Genomic DNA, 13931 nt, shown 5'->3' with positions numbered 1-13931 from the left:
GGGTCGGATCGGTCGGATCTAAACCGAGTCTGCTGCGAGGACTGAGCCCCATGGGGGGGACTAGCGCCCCCCTCTTTTTGTCTTTTGATTAAGTTACATAACCATCTTTTCATTTATTCATGTGTGTTTGTGTATTGATAGGTGAGTGTGCCTTTTCTGTGATACAAATATATAGTATGTGTACAGCAGTCCACACAGTGTGCACTTTAGATTCCTTGTAGAGGAAAAGTCTCCACAAAGGCTCTGGTGTATACGTGTGTCTTATTGTGAATACATGCTGCTGTAGGCCGTATCATTAATGTCATACAATAATCCAGTTTTGACGTTTTAGTGCATGAATCTGGATTTAATCGTCAGTACTACTGGAACTTGCGGTGATGTTGTTTCTCGATAGACCATCTTCATTCACTCAACAAGAAAAAGGCCAGGGTCATGGCCACGCGCATATATAACATGACTCTCTCTGCGCAGAAACATTCAGACCAAATCCGCGAAAGTGAATAGTAGGTGACAGGTAGTGTGCACATTGACCTAGCATTACAATAATCTCAATATTAGTTTTGTAACCTATCATTGCTTTTCGTTGATTGATTTATTTATTGCTAAAAGTGCTGCTATGGATCGAAGCAAAGAGTTGCATAACTCCGGGAACTCAAGAGATGCACAAAAATTCCACCATTATTGTTTACCATAGAATTGGTGTGTCGACCCAGCAATGATGCATCATGGGTAGACTCTAGGAAACGGATTACCCTAATGAGAGTGATCTCACATAATGGAATAGAACCTGTTTAGATGTCCTTGAATAAATGTTTGATCACAACCAATTTACTCGCCCCCCTGTGGGACAATTAATGCAGAATGTTCATTATTTCCTGGAAAAACTGTGTCATAATAAGACACTCATTAATACAATGTTGTGCACATACCAAGGTCAGCCCTTGGCTTTCAGCAGCGTTCCTCCACTCACAGTAAATGGCGATTTCCCAGGCGACTTTGCTCTCCAGTCATCCGTATGGGCCGTGCTGCACCTCACGTTGAGCTTGTTGTTGAAAAAAAAAGTCCTCTGACAGTTTGTCTAGGCGTGCAAAGCTTGCAAACTAAATATGGCAACAACAGCAGCTAGCAGAAACGGCTGGCTCCGACCCCTCATCACTCATGGGGGAGGAAGAACATGATTTATGAAAGACGAAGGTCTCCAGATGTGTTTTGCAGATGCATACATTGATATATTGTGAATGCACATGGAATATTCACTAGCAGTTATGATTTGAGTGTGCTGGTGCTTGTTCCTACTGTATAATGTAAGAGAAGGAATAAATTAGTGTGTGTGTGTGTGTGTGTGTGTGTGTGTGTGTGTGTGTGTGTGTGTGTGTGTGTGTGTGTGTGTGTGTGTGTGTGTGTGTGTGTGTGTGTGTGTGTGTGTGTGTGTGTGTGTGTGTGTGTGTGTGTGTGTGTGTGTGTGTGTGTGTGTGTGTGTGTGTGTGTGTGTGTGTGTGTGTGTGTGTGTGTGTGTGTGTTACAAGTGTGTACATGGAGTCTTATCTGTCTTGCCTACAGTACAGTGTGTGCCATTCCCTGTGGTGCAGTAATGCTGTCAAACAGGTCCCTAAGGATTTCACAGAGAGAGGAAAGAGCTGCTTTTCACTGCGCTTTAAAGTTATATTTTCCGTTAACACTCTTATTCTATTTTATTTAGAATCCAAGATAACAGTGGCAGCTTACATTTGAGCCCTGAGGCGTAGATACATAATTGAAATAGTTGAATGTAGGGCCTTTCCCCTTAGTTACTCTCAGCAGACATGGGGCCATTTAAGGGTTATCTAGAGAGAAAAATTCAATCTACTACATGTAATCCGGGAATTTACATTCATCCCTTGTTCTCCCTCTACGAAATAGCCCTTTTTAAAAAAAAAATGCATCTAGCAGTGTTAAAATGAAATAGATAAAGCATTATGTCATGACTGGTCATAATTATTGTTGAAACCAACCATTATTTTCACTATTGATTAGACATTTTGTTATTAAAATGCTTGAAACTGACGAAAAACGCCCTGTACATTCAGTGCCCAGGGTGACGGACATTCATTCAACCAAAAGTCCAAAAAAACAAAAATATTCACTTCACATTAACATGAAATTAATAAATGCAGCCAGTCCTAACATCTGAGAAATAAACAGCATATTGTTAGCAAATTCAGAAAAAAAAAGAAAAGAGTTGCGGAATAAATTGAACTATTTCAGCTGTATAATTTTGGATGTTGAGCAATGCTGATAGACAGTCATAGTTATCAACAATCTTTTACTACTGCAAATGCAGCCTGTTACGTGATCTTAATTGATTATGTCTCATTTGACAATCCCCGTCCTTCCTGAAGGCAATATTAGCATACAAGTGAAGATAAAGTTTAGCCCATTGTCGTGTCCTCAATGTAATCTACCTGAGATTAAGAATGCCTCTGCAACCATCATATTTATGACACTGACAACAGCTGACACTGGGAGCAGCATGATCTGACATTTCAGAACAAGCTGTTTGTAGTCCAAGCCAGTGGGAGCGTTTGGAGCACTACACTGTGTTGTGACCAAGCAAAGCCGTAGTGTGTGTGTGGATCCGTGTGCTGCCGTACACCTGTCAGACTGGAGATCTATGATTTGCTGTGCCTCCCCGAATGTCCTTTCACATGGGCAACGGGGGTGACCGACAGCAGAAACAGTTGGCATGGATTAGTGTCACTATCGTTTCATAAAATAAGCTACGAGAAGTAAACAATATCAACAATATCTGGCATGTGTTGAACTTGTCAGTATTTGTGGAGAAGACGCTCTTACCCACACTCATGGTTAATTGTACACTGTTTTATAATAAACAATAATTTAACAGCTTTAATAACATTTGAAATATAAATATATAACATTTATTAGAAGAAGAAACCCCTTGAAATCGGAGATTTAACCGTGAGTATGGCAGTGTTGCCTTAAGTTTGGTATTAGAGACATAAATCCTCAACCACAGCTCTGTCATTTTCTCAGTCGTGTCAGCTTCCCGAACACATTTTTTGCATCTATTATTCAATGCATTTTTATCAGCCGTCTAAATCTTAATGCAACCCATAGCAGACCTACCAAACCCTCCGCACTTGCATGTCCGTCTCTGTGGCATTGTTTTAATTTGACTGGAATTGTGGTCATCTTTGAAGGAGGTAATTATTAATTGAACACAGACATGGTGGCACGGACGGAAAAGCGTAATTACCATTTCAAACACAGGAAAATGGATTTCCTATATTCTATTTTTCTGCACTCTGACTGAACTCAAGCTTTCTGTGTGCTCCTACATGTGTGTGTCAATGCCGTTCCTTTTGTATGTGCAAAACCATGCATGATTTATCTCCAAGGCTTTAAATGCAGAAACACACTTCACGGACATTCCCATTATCCCCCGTGTGAGATGACTTTTTGATTGCTTTTGGGGCAGTGTCAGTGAAGTCATTAATCTGTGATTACCGCCTTATTTGCCCCGCTAAGCGCCTATCCGGCACCATCTCCACATTTTCACCGCTCAGGCTTGAGTTCAGGCTTGAGTGACAGGTGAGCATTTGACTGACAGCTGGTAAATGATGTCATTAGCCTCCTCTTAGGCAAACGGAGCTGCAGAGACAGTCGATTGGCCGGTGTGAGGGGGGCGGTCATTTGTTGCGGCTGGTGCTTTGTCGATGATGGATGGCAAGGGCGTCTCCAGGAGAGAGGAAATGTCCTGTTTGAGGAGAGACTGAAGGGAAGAGAGGAGGAGAGTGGGGATGAAGGCCAGCGCTTTATTACGTGTACTCCACGGCTCATGGGACAGCGTTTAATTACTTTGGCTGACACTTGCTCTGCTGTTTAACTTCTCTTCCAAAAAGCTACAAGAAAGAATGATGGCCTGTTGTTCGGAGGAGATTGGGGAGTGTACACTGGACAGAATTAAAGGTGGATAAGATAGAAGAGATAAATCTTACTAACTAACGGCTCTCACTAACTGGAAACAAGAGCAGAAAATGACCAATTCTGCACTTAGGATACATTCCCTGCAGCACTCCTTGTGATCTGAGAGTGAGCTCAGCCTGCAAAGTTTGATTCAGCGCTGTCGCATCTCACCTCTACACAAGGTGCTCTCTGAGTAATCAGTGTATGAAAAAGAGAAGTATGGATATAAAATATTCATAATGCTCCTGCGCCCCGTTGTGAAAGGACCATGTGTTCCTATTAAATGTGATAAATATTCCCGGCGTTAATTAGCATGAGTGCAGCCACATGTGCCAGCTGAATTGTTTTTTCTGTCGGAGACAAGGGCTGCAAACAAGGCATATTAATGAGCATTACCCGGGTACAACTCTGGTGAAACACCGGTTCTGGGTATTGGTTGGTCTCCAGAGATCAAGATGAGGATTGAAAGGGAACTGCAGGTGACAATGAAATCTGCCTCCGAAAATACAACACAAAAATTCTCCTGCAATTTTTGGGAATTCGGGGAGATTTAAGAATAGTACACTGTAACTAAAACTGATGGTGTCAAAGCTTACTGTTTGTTTTACTAGGTCCTAAGGTGAAGGATGCCCCTTTAAGCTACTATGGCAGATCATTTGTTATCCTAATGGGAAAATAAATGTAATTTGAGGCTTAATTATCAGGATTGTAGTTTTGTAATGTGTATGTGTGTGAAAATGTATGATGGGCAACTTTGTGAAGTTGTAATTTAAGATGGTAGACAGGGGTGATGAATCTCATAGCATGATTGCAAGCTGTGGCTTCAGCCCATTTGTCTGCACATTTTTCAACTGAAACCGAGGGAGGACTGTCCTGCAGGCTTGTTAATCAGCTGCATATAATTCCCCCGTTATACATTTTGGTGTTGTCAGTTTTCTGTTTGGTTTCCAGATTATTTTAACAATGCCTTTATGAGGTTAATATTCTACACACAGGGTTTATCCCAGGTTTTTATAAAACAATCAAGATCCTGATGAAATGGGGTTTGTAGAATGTGCTTGTGAAATTTTACATCAACACTAACGCCAGTTAGATTTGGATCACACTGGTTGATATCCCATTTTCCCTGATGTGAGTCTGTATCTGAATTAGGTAGATGAACGTTTCTGTACGTTAGAAAATGCACTGTGATTTCCACGTCTGAACATACAGTATTTGCATTTCAAAAGCTAATCCCCGGATTCAATTCTGTAATCATTAAAAAAGGCATCCATTTTTTTAAGGGTAGTCTTATGGGCTTATCTCATATACAATTATAAATGGGTTAATTCCTTTCTGTGGCACTCTAACTGGGGCGGCTGTGGCGAAGCGGGTAGGGCGCTGGAGTGCAGGGTCGGTGGTTAGATCCCCCGTCTCCCCGCCACATGTCGAAGTGTCCTTGGGCAAGACATTGAACCCCGAATTGCTCCCGATAGTTAGCTTGCACCCTGCGTGGTAGCTGCTGCTATCGGTGTATGAATGTGTGTGTGATTGGGTGAATGTGTACAAAACAATGTAAAGCACTTTGAGTCTGTGAAAAACCAGGGAAAAGCGCTATATAAGTGGAGTCCATTTACCATTTAACTGTGCAGCGCCAGCATCCCAAAAGGGGACTTGGAGTCCAGACCACTTGTTAATGCATTTTTACAAGGCGGATGCAACCCTAGTTCAAGAGGATTATCCTCGATCGCCTTGTCGTCTTGAGATTTTTCTCTTTTGTCTTTTCATTTTGGGAAACTCAAATCTTCTATTTGTATTGCTCTCACCCCTGGCTTGGTATGACTAGTGAGAGTTCAGAGGTTAGAGCGAGCTGATTAGTAATCGCCTCGCAGTACAAACGGCAAAAACAACATTACGTAAGACTGTGTTTGGGATCTTGTATGTTGTTTATGTTGTTGAGCCCAGATGTAACAGAATAATACGGAAGAAAAGGAGAAATGCACATTATGAAGGGCGTGCATAAAAATGTACCTTTCTGCGCCTGTGTAGGCACACACATACACACGGAAATTCATCCTAAATTGAGTCTTCGTAGAGGCTTGAAATTCTTGAGTGTCCTTGAGCACTCGATCAACAAGACAAGGCAGAGACAAGAGAAATACACTAGAGAGAAATCAAAGATGACAGAAAGGAAGACGGTCTATTTCTTCCTCTCACCTCAGTATGATCCGGTCCGGTGAATCAGCATCTGCTCAGAAGTGGCGGCTAATGAGACTGATCAGCTATCAGGGCTGCTTGTCACGTCTACCAACACATCGTCTGTAGCAACCTGGCCACAGAGATGTTGAACAAAGTCAAGTATATTTTTAATAGCCAAATATAAATCTAGAGTGTCTCAGGATTTAAAGGCTCACATCCAGCTGAGCTCTGTAAACAGATCTTAGTTTTTGCTGCTGTTGCAGGTGATGTGTTCTTAGGAATTATGTTTGCTCTCAGTCAAGTCCCTTGTGTGTAGGCCTGAATACCTTCACTAATAAATATTCTAATTTGAGCTTTGAGTTATATTAGCTTTCAGATACTAAATATGCAGGATGGAAAATCAGAGTGCAAAACTAAATTGAAACAGCTGTCAATAAAAATGTCAGCTTAGGACTCATTTTCGGGAGGCTCAAGTGTATGTGAGGAGAGGGATGAGGAGATGTTATACTTTGAAAAGGATTAGTGTGTCAAAAGTCAGTGTGGTCCTGTCATGAAGTGGCTCAATCTGGGGCATTAGTCCAATTTACATCCTAATGACTTTAAGTTATGGTCAGTTAAGGCTCTTTTTCTTTCTTTGTTACCGGTTGTGGCCTCAATTCAGTATGGAAGGCTCAAAGACCAGAAATACATTAAAAGCAATATTAAGAAGCAAGTATGCTGGAGGTCATAACATTCTGAATTTATGAACAATTAAATTTATTAATAACTTTTACTGTACTCTAAACTAATTCAGACTTCTGAAGTGACAGAAAATACTTTTTGAAATAATTTTTTCATGTGTTTACGTATATTAACTTCGACCAGATATTTTCATCAGACTTAATGAGAGAATATTAGTTAGTTTTCCGCATTTTCTAATTGTATTCCTCTTTTGCCTCCATAAACGTACAAGATACCCTCCTTTTTGTGTGTGGTCTGTGTTAGTTGAGAGGATGGATGTTGTTTGCCTTTGCTCACTGCTGATGATGATGATTCAGTTTGATTTTCCGAGCATTGGTTTGAAATATGTGCACGCAGCTCTGCGGCTTCCGAGCGTATAGACTTTAATTATCTCCTGACAGCGATGCATACACGCCGGCCCGGGCTAATTGAACTAGACTTGCATGATGTGTTTTATGTGTTGCTGTGGAGTGCCTTCCCTTTTGTATTGTTACCCCTGCTGATCACAAAGAGCCCTCCAGTGGGATTGATGTCTGGGAACACCGCTCATGTCATGCTTCCGCAGCCACAGCCAGACGTATGGCGCTAGCTAGCTTTGGTATTATAGGCCAGCTCTGTCATGCGTTTCACTGATACTGTGGCTAACAGTGGAGTAGCGACTGATGAATTATTCTGCTTTGCTAATTTTCTTTGGTAAGGCTCAGTGCACCAGAGTGGAGTACAGCCTCCAGTTCTGAAAAAAAAATGAATCCTGTCGGGGACTGAGCAGAAGTCTATATGCTCCCCTGTGTGGCCTGTGTCTGTGGCCAACGCACGCACACTCTTTCTACAACATCCTGTACAGCTCCTGCATCCACCATGAGCTCACCTCCATCTGTCTCTCTTCCCCTCTTGTAGGTAATGCAGGTGGTGAGAGAGCAGATCATGCGAGCACTGACTGCCAAGCCTAATTCCCTGGACCAGTTCAAGAGTCGCCTGCAGAACCTGAGCTACACAGAGATCCTGAAGATACGCCAGTCGGAAAGGATGAATCAGGAAGACTTCCAGTCCCGCCCCATCCTGTGAGTCAACCAATGAAAGACCTGTATGATGATGTTGCAGTGTCAAATCCCCCCAAAAATATAATGCGATATATTGGTTGTCGGACGTTTCCAAAAAAAAAAAACTTGTTGATGAAAAATGCTGAGATTGTGAATGATATCTGCTCAAATTGTACTTGTGCATAATTTACGTCTGACAGCTTTGTTTAAGAGGAAAAGCAACTCTGAATCTAAGAAAAGCTGGAGGTATTGCTCAGTGATATTCCTGTTGTTGATTGCAACTTTCCTTCTCCTCATCTACCTGATCAGGTTTCACAAGACAAACAAAGCCATCATTTGCATCTACAGCAGAGAGCTGTGGTCGTTAATATGATCGTTATTGCTTCACTTTTCTCCTTTCCATTTGTCAACCAAATGTCAGCTACTGGCCTCCGGCACGTTGCGCCGTGCTCTCCTCGCATGATTGAAAATATGCATTAAATTCAAATAGTCTGCAAATGAAGTTCCCAGTGAAAGTTCCATTAACGACCCTCCAGCTCACTAACACATGGAGGGCTAGTCTGTAATAGATCATTCATTGACTGATCATGGACGCCCTGTAATGGAGAACATTGTTTTGTCCTGCCTGTATTTAATGGAGTAGCCAGCACTGTTGAAAAATCGTTTCACTGAGAAAGATTGTCCCTTTGAACAGTAATCAATGCTGAGCCGAGGGCTTATTGAATCGATATTTGAAGGGTAGAGACCAAACTTTAGCAGCCAATTAATCCCTGTGGAGAAAGCGGAACAAAAGTAGCAAAATGTAACCAAAAAAAAATTATAGGTAATATACAGCCTTCAGTTCAAAATTAACTTTTATCTTATTCACATTTAGAATATTGTTATATTGAATTAAATATGATAAACTTATGGCAAAATGCTCATTTAAATGGAGCGAAGCCTGCAAGCTTGTTCAGACAGTCAACTCGAGTCATGATGCTACATAGACACATGTCATGTCGTACTGCTCTATAGCACCAACCAAACGCATTCTCCCATTTTGCAGTGTATTGAAGCAGTATGATTTCCCATCTCTGCCCTTTTCCTGCCATTGCTGTTGCTCTTACATCATTTCTCTGCTCCGCTCTACATCGCTGCTTACTTTGAGTCCCACCACCAACCCCAGCATCCACCTGTAGGCTCTGGGAGAAAACATTTAATCATCACTTCTAAATATGGCATGGTAATATATCCGTAGGGAGTGATGAGGCCGGAGCCTAAACGCCAAAGTCTTTATGATATTTTGCTCGAATAAACATTTTAAACGTGAGTGTTCTGAATCAACTTTATTTTTCTTTTTTTATTGGGGATTTGCTCCTCCCCCAACCACCCACCCACCCCCATGTGCTTAGAACTATTGTATTGTGTAGGTACTGTACATTTCTCCAGAGTTGGAAATGGGTTTTTGTCCTCTCACTTATTTCATCTTTTGAACTCCTGATACCCACTAGAGCGCTTTCTTTATAGAGGTCTACCAGTACAACTCCTCAGCCCTTTAATTCAATTTTGCATTTTCCGGAGAGAATCGGTTTCAATTGAAACTGGAGCTCCTGCTTACAGCCGAACCATTTCAAACACTCTGACAAAGGCTCTGTCTCACCTGTGTCTGTCTCGGTCAAAGAACAGGGATGCTCAGGGATAGCGTGTGATAGCTTTCATCCTCCATCTTTCCTTTGACGAGCCGTGCCCTCCCCACTAGCTGTTTCTTCAAAAGTTGTCAGAGTGAATGTCTGACCACAGATCAATGTAATGACCGTAGTCACTGATGAGGCAAACACATAGACAGCGAGGGGGAGCCGCGCAGACAGATGAAGGGAGACAAGAGCGGATGAGCCTGAAGGAGAAAGGGAGGGAGGAAGAGAGAGAAGACAAAACATGTGAACAAGGACATCAGCAAGGGGAATAACAAGAAATTTATACGAGATGCAGAGCTTTCATGTGTCTAGAAAAACCTGACAGCTAAATTTTAGAACTGTAAAAGAACAAAAGGCTGAATTGGAAGAGGAAAGACTCAAGTATAATAAGGATGTATAAAAGATGGGGAGAGGCAACACTGCTCAGGCCGATAATATACATAATTCATGTTGACTTCACATTCATATGCAACACAGACACACATACGTGTAGATGCATGAATAAATGTCAGTGATCAGAGCAAGAGTACTAAAGTAACACAGTGTTCCACTGATCAGCCTTTATGGACAGCGTGTGCATGTGCAATCTGTGTTCTCTCCTGACAGTCACAAAAGTTTTGTATTATTCATGTGTGTTCAATTTTCTGTTTTTCTGAAGGGAGCTGAGAGAGAAGATCCAGCCCGAGATCATGGAGCTGATCAAGCAGCAGAGGCTTAACAGGTTGTGCGACGGAACCTGCTTCAGGAAAATCAGCAGTCGCAGGAGGCAAGGTGAGAGGCACAGTGGTCACACACACACACCTATAGACACGCAGACTTATTCCTTTTGTGTTGTGAAAACCCCACAGGAGATCTTTGAAGCTCTGGAAGTGCTGTGGATCTGCTTTCACGGTGGTTAGCACAACCTTCTCTGGCTTCTTCAGCCTCAGAGGCATAAAGGGGCACGCCTATATGCAGTACATGTGTCTTTTGTGTCTTGAGATGCGGTTGTTCCCCCTTTCTGTTTTCTTTTCCTTTTGCCCCGGAATACACAGCAAATAAATACAAGAATACATAGAGCCAGGAGCAGGGTGGGAATGTATACATACTTTTAACAATTCTAGAGAAAGGAATAAAAGAGCAAACTGTGGTTAACCAGAACTCTACACTATAGAGTTGAATGAAAAGGATAAAGCATCTTTTGTGTCAATCAACTGAGGTATGGTGGATGCAGCAAGCTGAAACTTTCAGAAGATATTCTGACATTTAAGGTCATTAAGGAAGTCAGATTGGTTCATTGTGCCATTCACTTAATTCAGCGTAAGTATTGAGGCTATTACTTCTACAGTAGATGAGAGAGGAAGAGGAATAGAAAGGGAAAACTCTGCAGCCAGCTCAGATAGGAGCGATTTCGAATTAGTCAAGCTAATATCCTGTTTCACACTCGCTGCCACTAGAGAGAGAAAAGAGAGGAGTAGCATTTAGCCTGTATAATATACTGCTCTTCAGTCAAAGAGGATTTAAAGCTGCTTGAGACCTGATCCCTTCACTCTTCTGTCCTCCCTCTTGCACTTTCCTTCACCCCTCTCTGCCTACATATACATATACATGGAATAGAATCAACTTTGACAAGCTCAGGCTGTGGGTGGGTTTGTTGTTATTCCATTACTACATCAGCTTCCCTGCAGAAACTGTCCTTCCAGTAAGTCAAATCAGACTGAGCACAACCAGGTGACATTTTTTTTCCCCCTTGCATTTCTAGCATTTGAAAGCCTGATTTGTCTTGACAGCTGTCATGCAGATTGTTGTCAAAGCTGGCCTAACAGTAACAGAAAAACCGAAAAGCAATGTAGGAGTGGGAGACCAAATCTGTTTGAGTTGTAAAGATGTTGCAGGACAGATGTTCAGGTGTAAAACATCACCCAGAGTAAACGTCTGATCTGCTTGAGGTCGGCTGATTTATGCCAGTCTGGCTCTTACTCTGCGGCATGCTGCAGATAGTCCTAATGTAGCCGTATCATTGTCAAAAGAATTGTAGACATTTGCAAATACATGCACACAAAAGCACACATACTGAACACAAACACAAAAGCATTAGCCATTTGTGGCGCAGAACACTTGCACACAGCAGTATATAAAGCAGTTCATAAGGCTCAGTGAATTTAATTTAGCACACTAGCCTGTAGCCTTACACCAGCTTTAATATGATGCAACAGCACGTCGACGGCATTTGAGTTGTCTGCCTGTTTGCCTCTGTTGGAGTCAAGGACATGCTGTTTCTCCACAACACTCTTTAAAAAAAAGAAAAAAAGCTCTTGTTTCTCCTTCTTATCTTTATCCATGTGCGTGTGTGGAGTTATACCTCCTTCTTCCATTCCCCTCACTCTCATCTCTCTTCCCTCATACATCTTTGTTCTCACGCTGGTACTACAATGTGGGGGGAACTTAGACAAGCCAAACACGAATAAAAGGTCCTGTAGCGAGTTTAATTCTAACTCCGGCTTCACATGAAATTAAACATTAAATCAAAAACCAGAGTTGCATATATTACCCTGCAACTTGGTTTATTAGTGTCTTTAATGTAATCCTTGTGCAAACAATTATTTTATTTCTTAGAAATCTAAACTCTCTTCTTTCTACTATTTTATTTTTCCTGTCTTCTTTTTATATCAATAAAACTTGCCCTCCTCCTCCCTCCTTCCTCCTTCTCCCTCTTCCCTCTCAGCATCTTGTACGACTCTTTCAAAGTCCTCCAGCCTGCAGGGACTCCAGTATACTGTACCTACATCAAATATTCATTCAGCTGACTTCAGTGCAGAGATGACTCTTCTCTCTACCTTCCAAATTGCCAATCTGCCCATAGGGCATGCGTCTCTCTAAAAGCATGGGTTTGATGGTGTTTGACAGTTTGGAAGAAAGTGCACTACCTGTACACTCTTTTAAGTGCAGGGTACTGGCAGGTAACAGCGCCTGGGGGGCTCAGGGGAGTATGCTTTTTTGTAAATGCTGCACTAAAGCAAAGACTAAAATTGGTCATTTGGCCTGATTCGATTGAATCTCGCCCATGTTCTAGTGGCTGAATCTGATAAGATGATAAGTCAATGAAAATCTATTTCAACACAAATGCTTTCAAACCAAAGGAAGAACATGTGTGCTTGTTTATAGACTCACACACACTTCGGTAACGCTTTCAGTTTAAGCTGAACAGTTGATACTCTCCCCTGCTGACTGCTGCCACTCTGCACTAGCCTGGCACCACCAACTGTCCATTTTCAGCAATTATAGGATTAGGTCCTCAGTCTGTGCCTGCCCTCTGCCAGATCACTTTGGCAGGGGGGCGCTTAAGAAACACCAGGCAGGCCATGGAGGCAGCAGCGCTTTACACACACACAGCTGCTAGTTAAAGGCCTCCAATGCTGCAGGATTACACATCACAACAGCCGAGAGAAAGAACACACTCAATCAGCGATAAGGTCTTCTTAAAGTCGCATCTTGCTCATATTCTACCCAGCCTTTTGACAAAACCTAATGCCTAGTGCCTTTAGGGATAATACAGCCTGTTTCAAGAGTGTTTGCACTAAAAGAAGCGGCTTCTCATTTGAGGCAGTGTATGTAAAAGTATCTTAACTACTCGACTTGTATTAATAATTCAGCCATGTCAAGTTGTTTTGACAACCCATCCCTATTTTGAACTTTCACTATTGAAGCTTTTTCTTATTTTTTTCTAATATTCTACCCATACCCAGACACAAAATCATCAAGTCAGCCTCCAAATTTTCATCTCAACAAGTAGATATGAAAAGTTTCATAAACAGGATTTATTAGTGTACAGGTGTTTTGATTTTTGTATTACAGTGTACTTTTTGAGCACTGTGTTTTGTTTGACTTCCTTATCAATGGAGCCTTTTTATATTTAATTAAAATATTTATAAAATGTTACACCAGATAGCTGTTGTTTTCTTCTCATTATATCATCTTAGTCAAGTTGGGTCTATCTGCATTTGGGAGCCTCCTGCTGAGGAGTGCGTTTAAACTTTAGTTTCTTAGGTCAGGGTGCATCAAATCTATCTTTCCCATAGATAAAAAAAAGTTTTATTAACGGTCGGAAAGCCTCTTGAGATGAACCATCTTGTTTTCAAGGGGCCTGCGCATCCTTTTGGGATCTGAACCTGAGAGACTATATTGTTGTTGAATGATTGTCAAAGGAATGAAGGCTAACTGTCTGTTGTGTTGCCCATCAACCCCTCCCTCATGCAGAGCATCATCACCCATCTGTGGATTCTCCTCAGGGCTGTTTTTCTTTTTGTCTTTTTTGTCACAGATTTTTATGCCCTGTTTATTCTCTCCCCTGTTGATGAATCACCCAATCCCATAC

General features: G+C 41.8%; 1 protein-coding gene across 2 annotated transcripts in view; it reads left to right on the top strand.

The window, feature by feature from the left end:
• The window catches only part of elmo1 (engulfment and cell motility 1 (ced-12 homolog, C. elegans)), a 92275-nt gene that overhangs the window by 72957 nt on the left and 5387 nt on the right, over positions 1–13931 (top strand). For both annotated transcript variants that reach the window (XM_080044859.1, XM_080044860.1), the window contains exons 17-18: positions 7762–7925; positions 10236–10348. In XM_080044859.1, the coding sequence (XP_079900985.1) occupies positions 7762–7925; positions 10236–10348 (277 nt within the window). The remainder of the gene's footprint in view (positions 1–7761; positions 7926–10235; positions 10349–13931) is intronic.

The sequence above is a fragment of the Ammodytes marinus genome (assembly GCF_949987685.1).
Source record: "Ammodytes marinus genome assembly, chromosome: 17".
NCBI classification, from domain to species: Eukaryota; Metazoa; Chordata; class Actinopteri; order Uranoscopiformes; family Ammodytidae; genus Ammodytes; species Ammodytes marinus.
The sequence above is the reverse complement of the archived record's forward strand: the minus strand, read 5'-3'. Positions and strand labels throughout refer to the sequence as shown.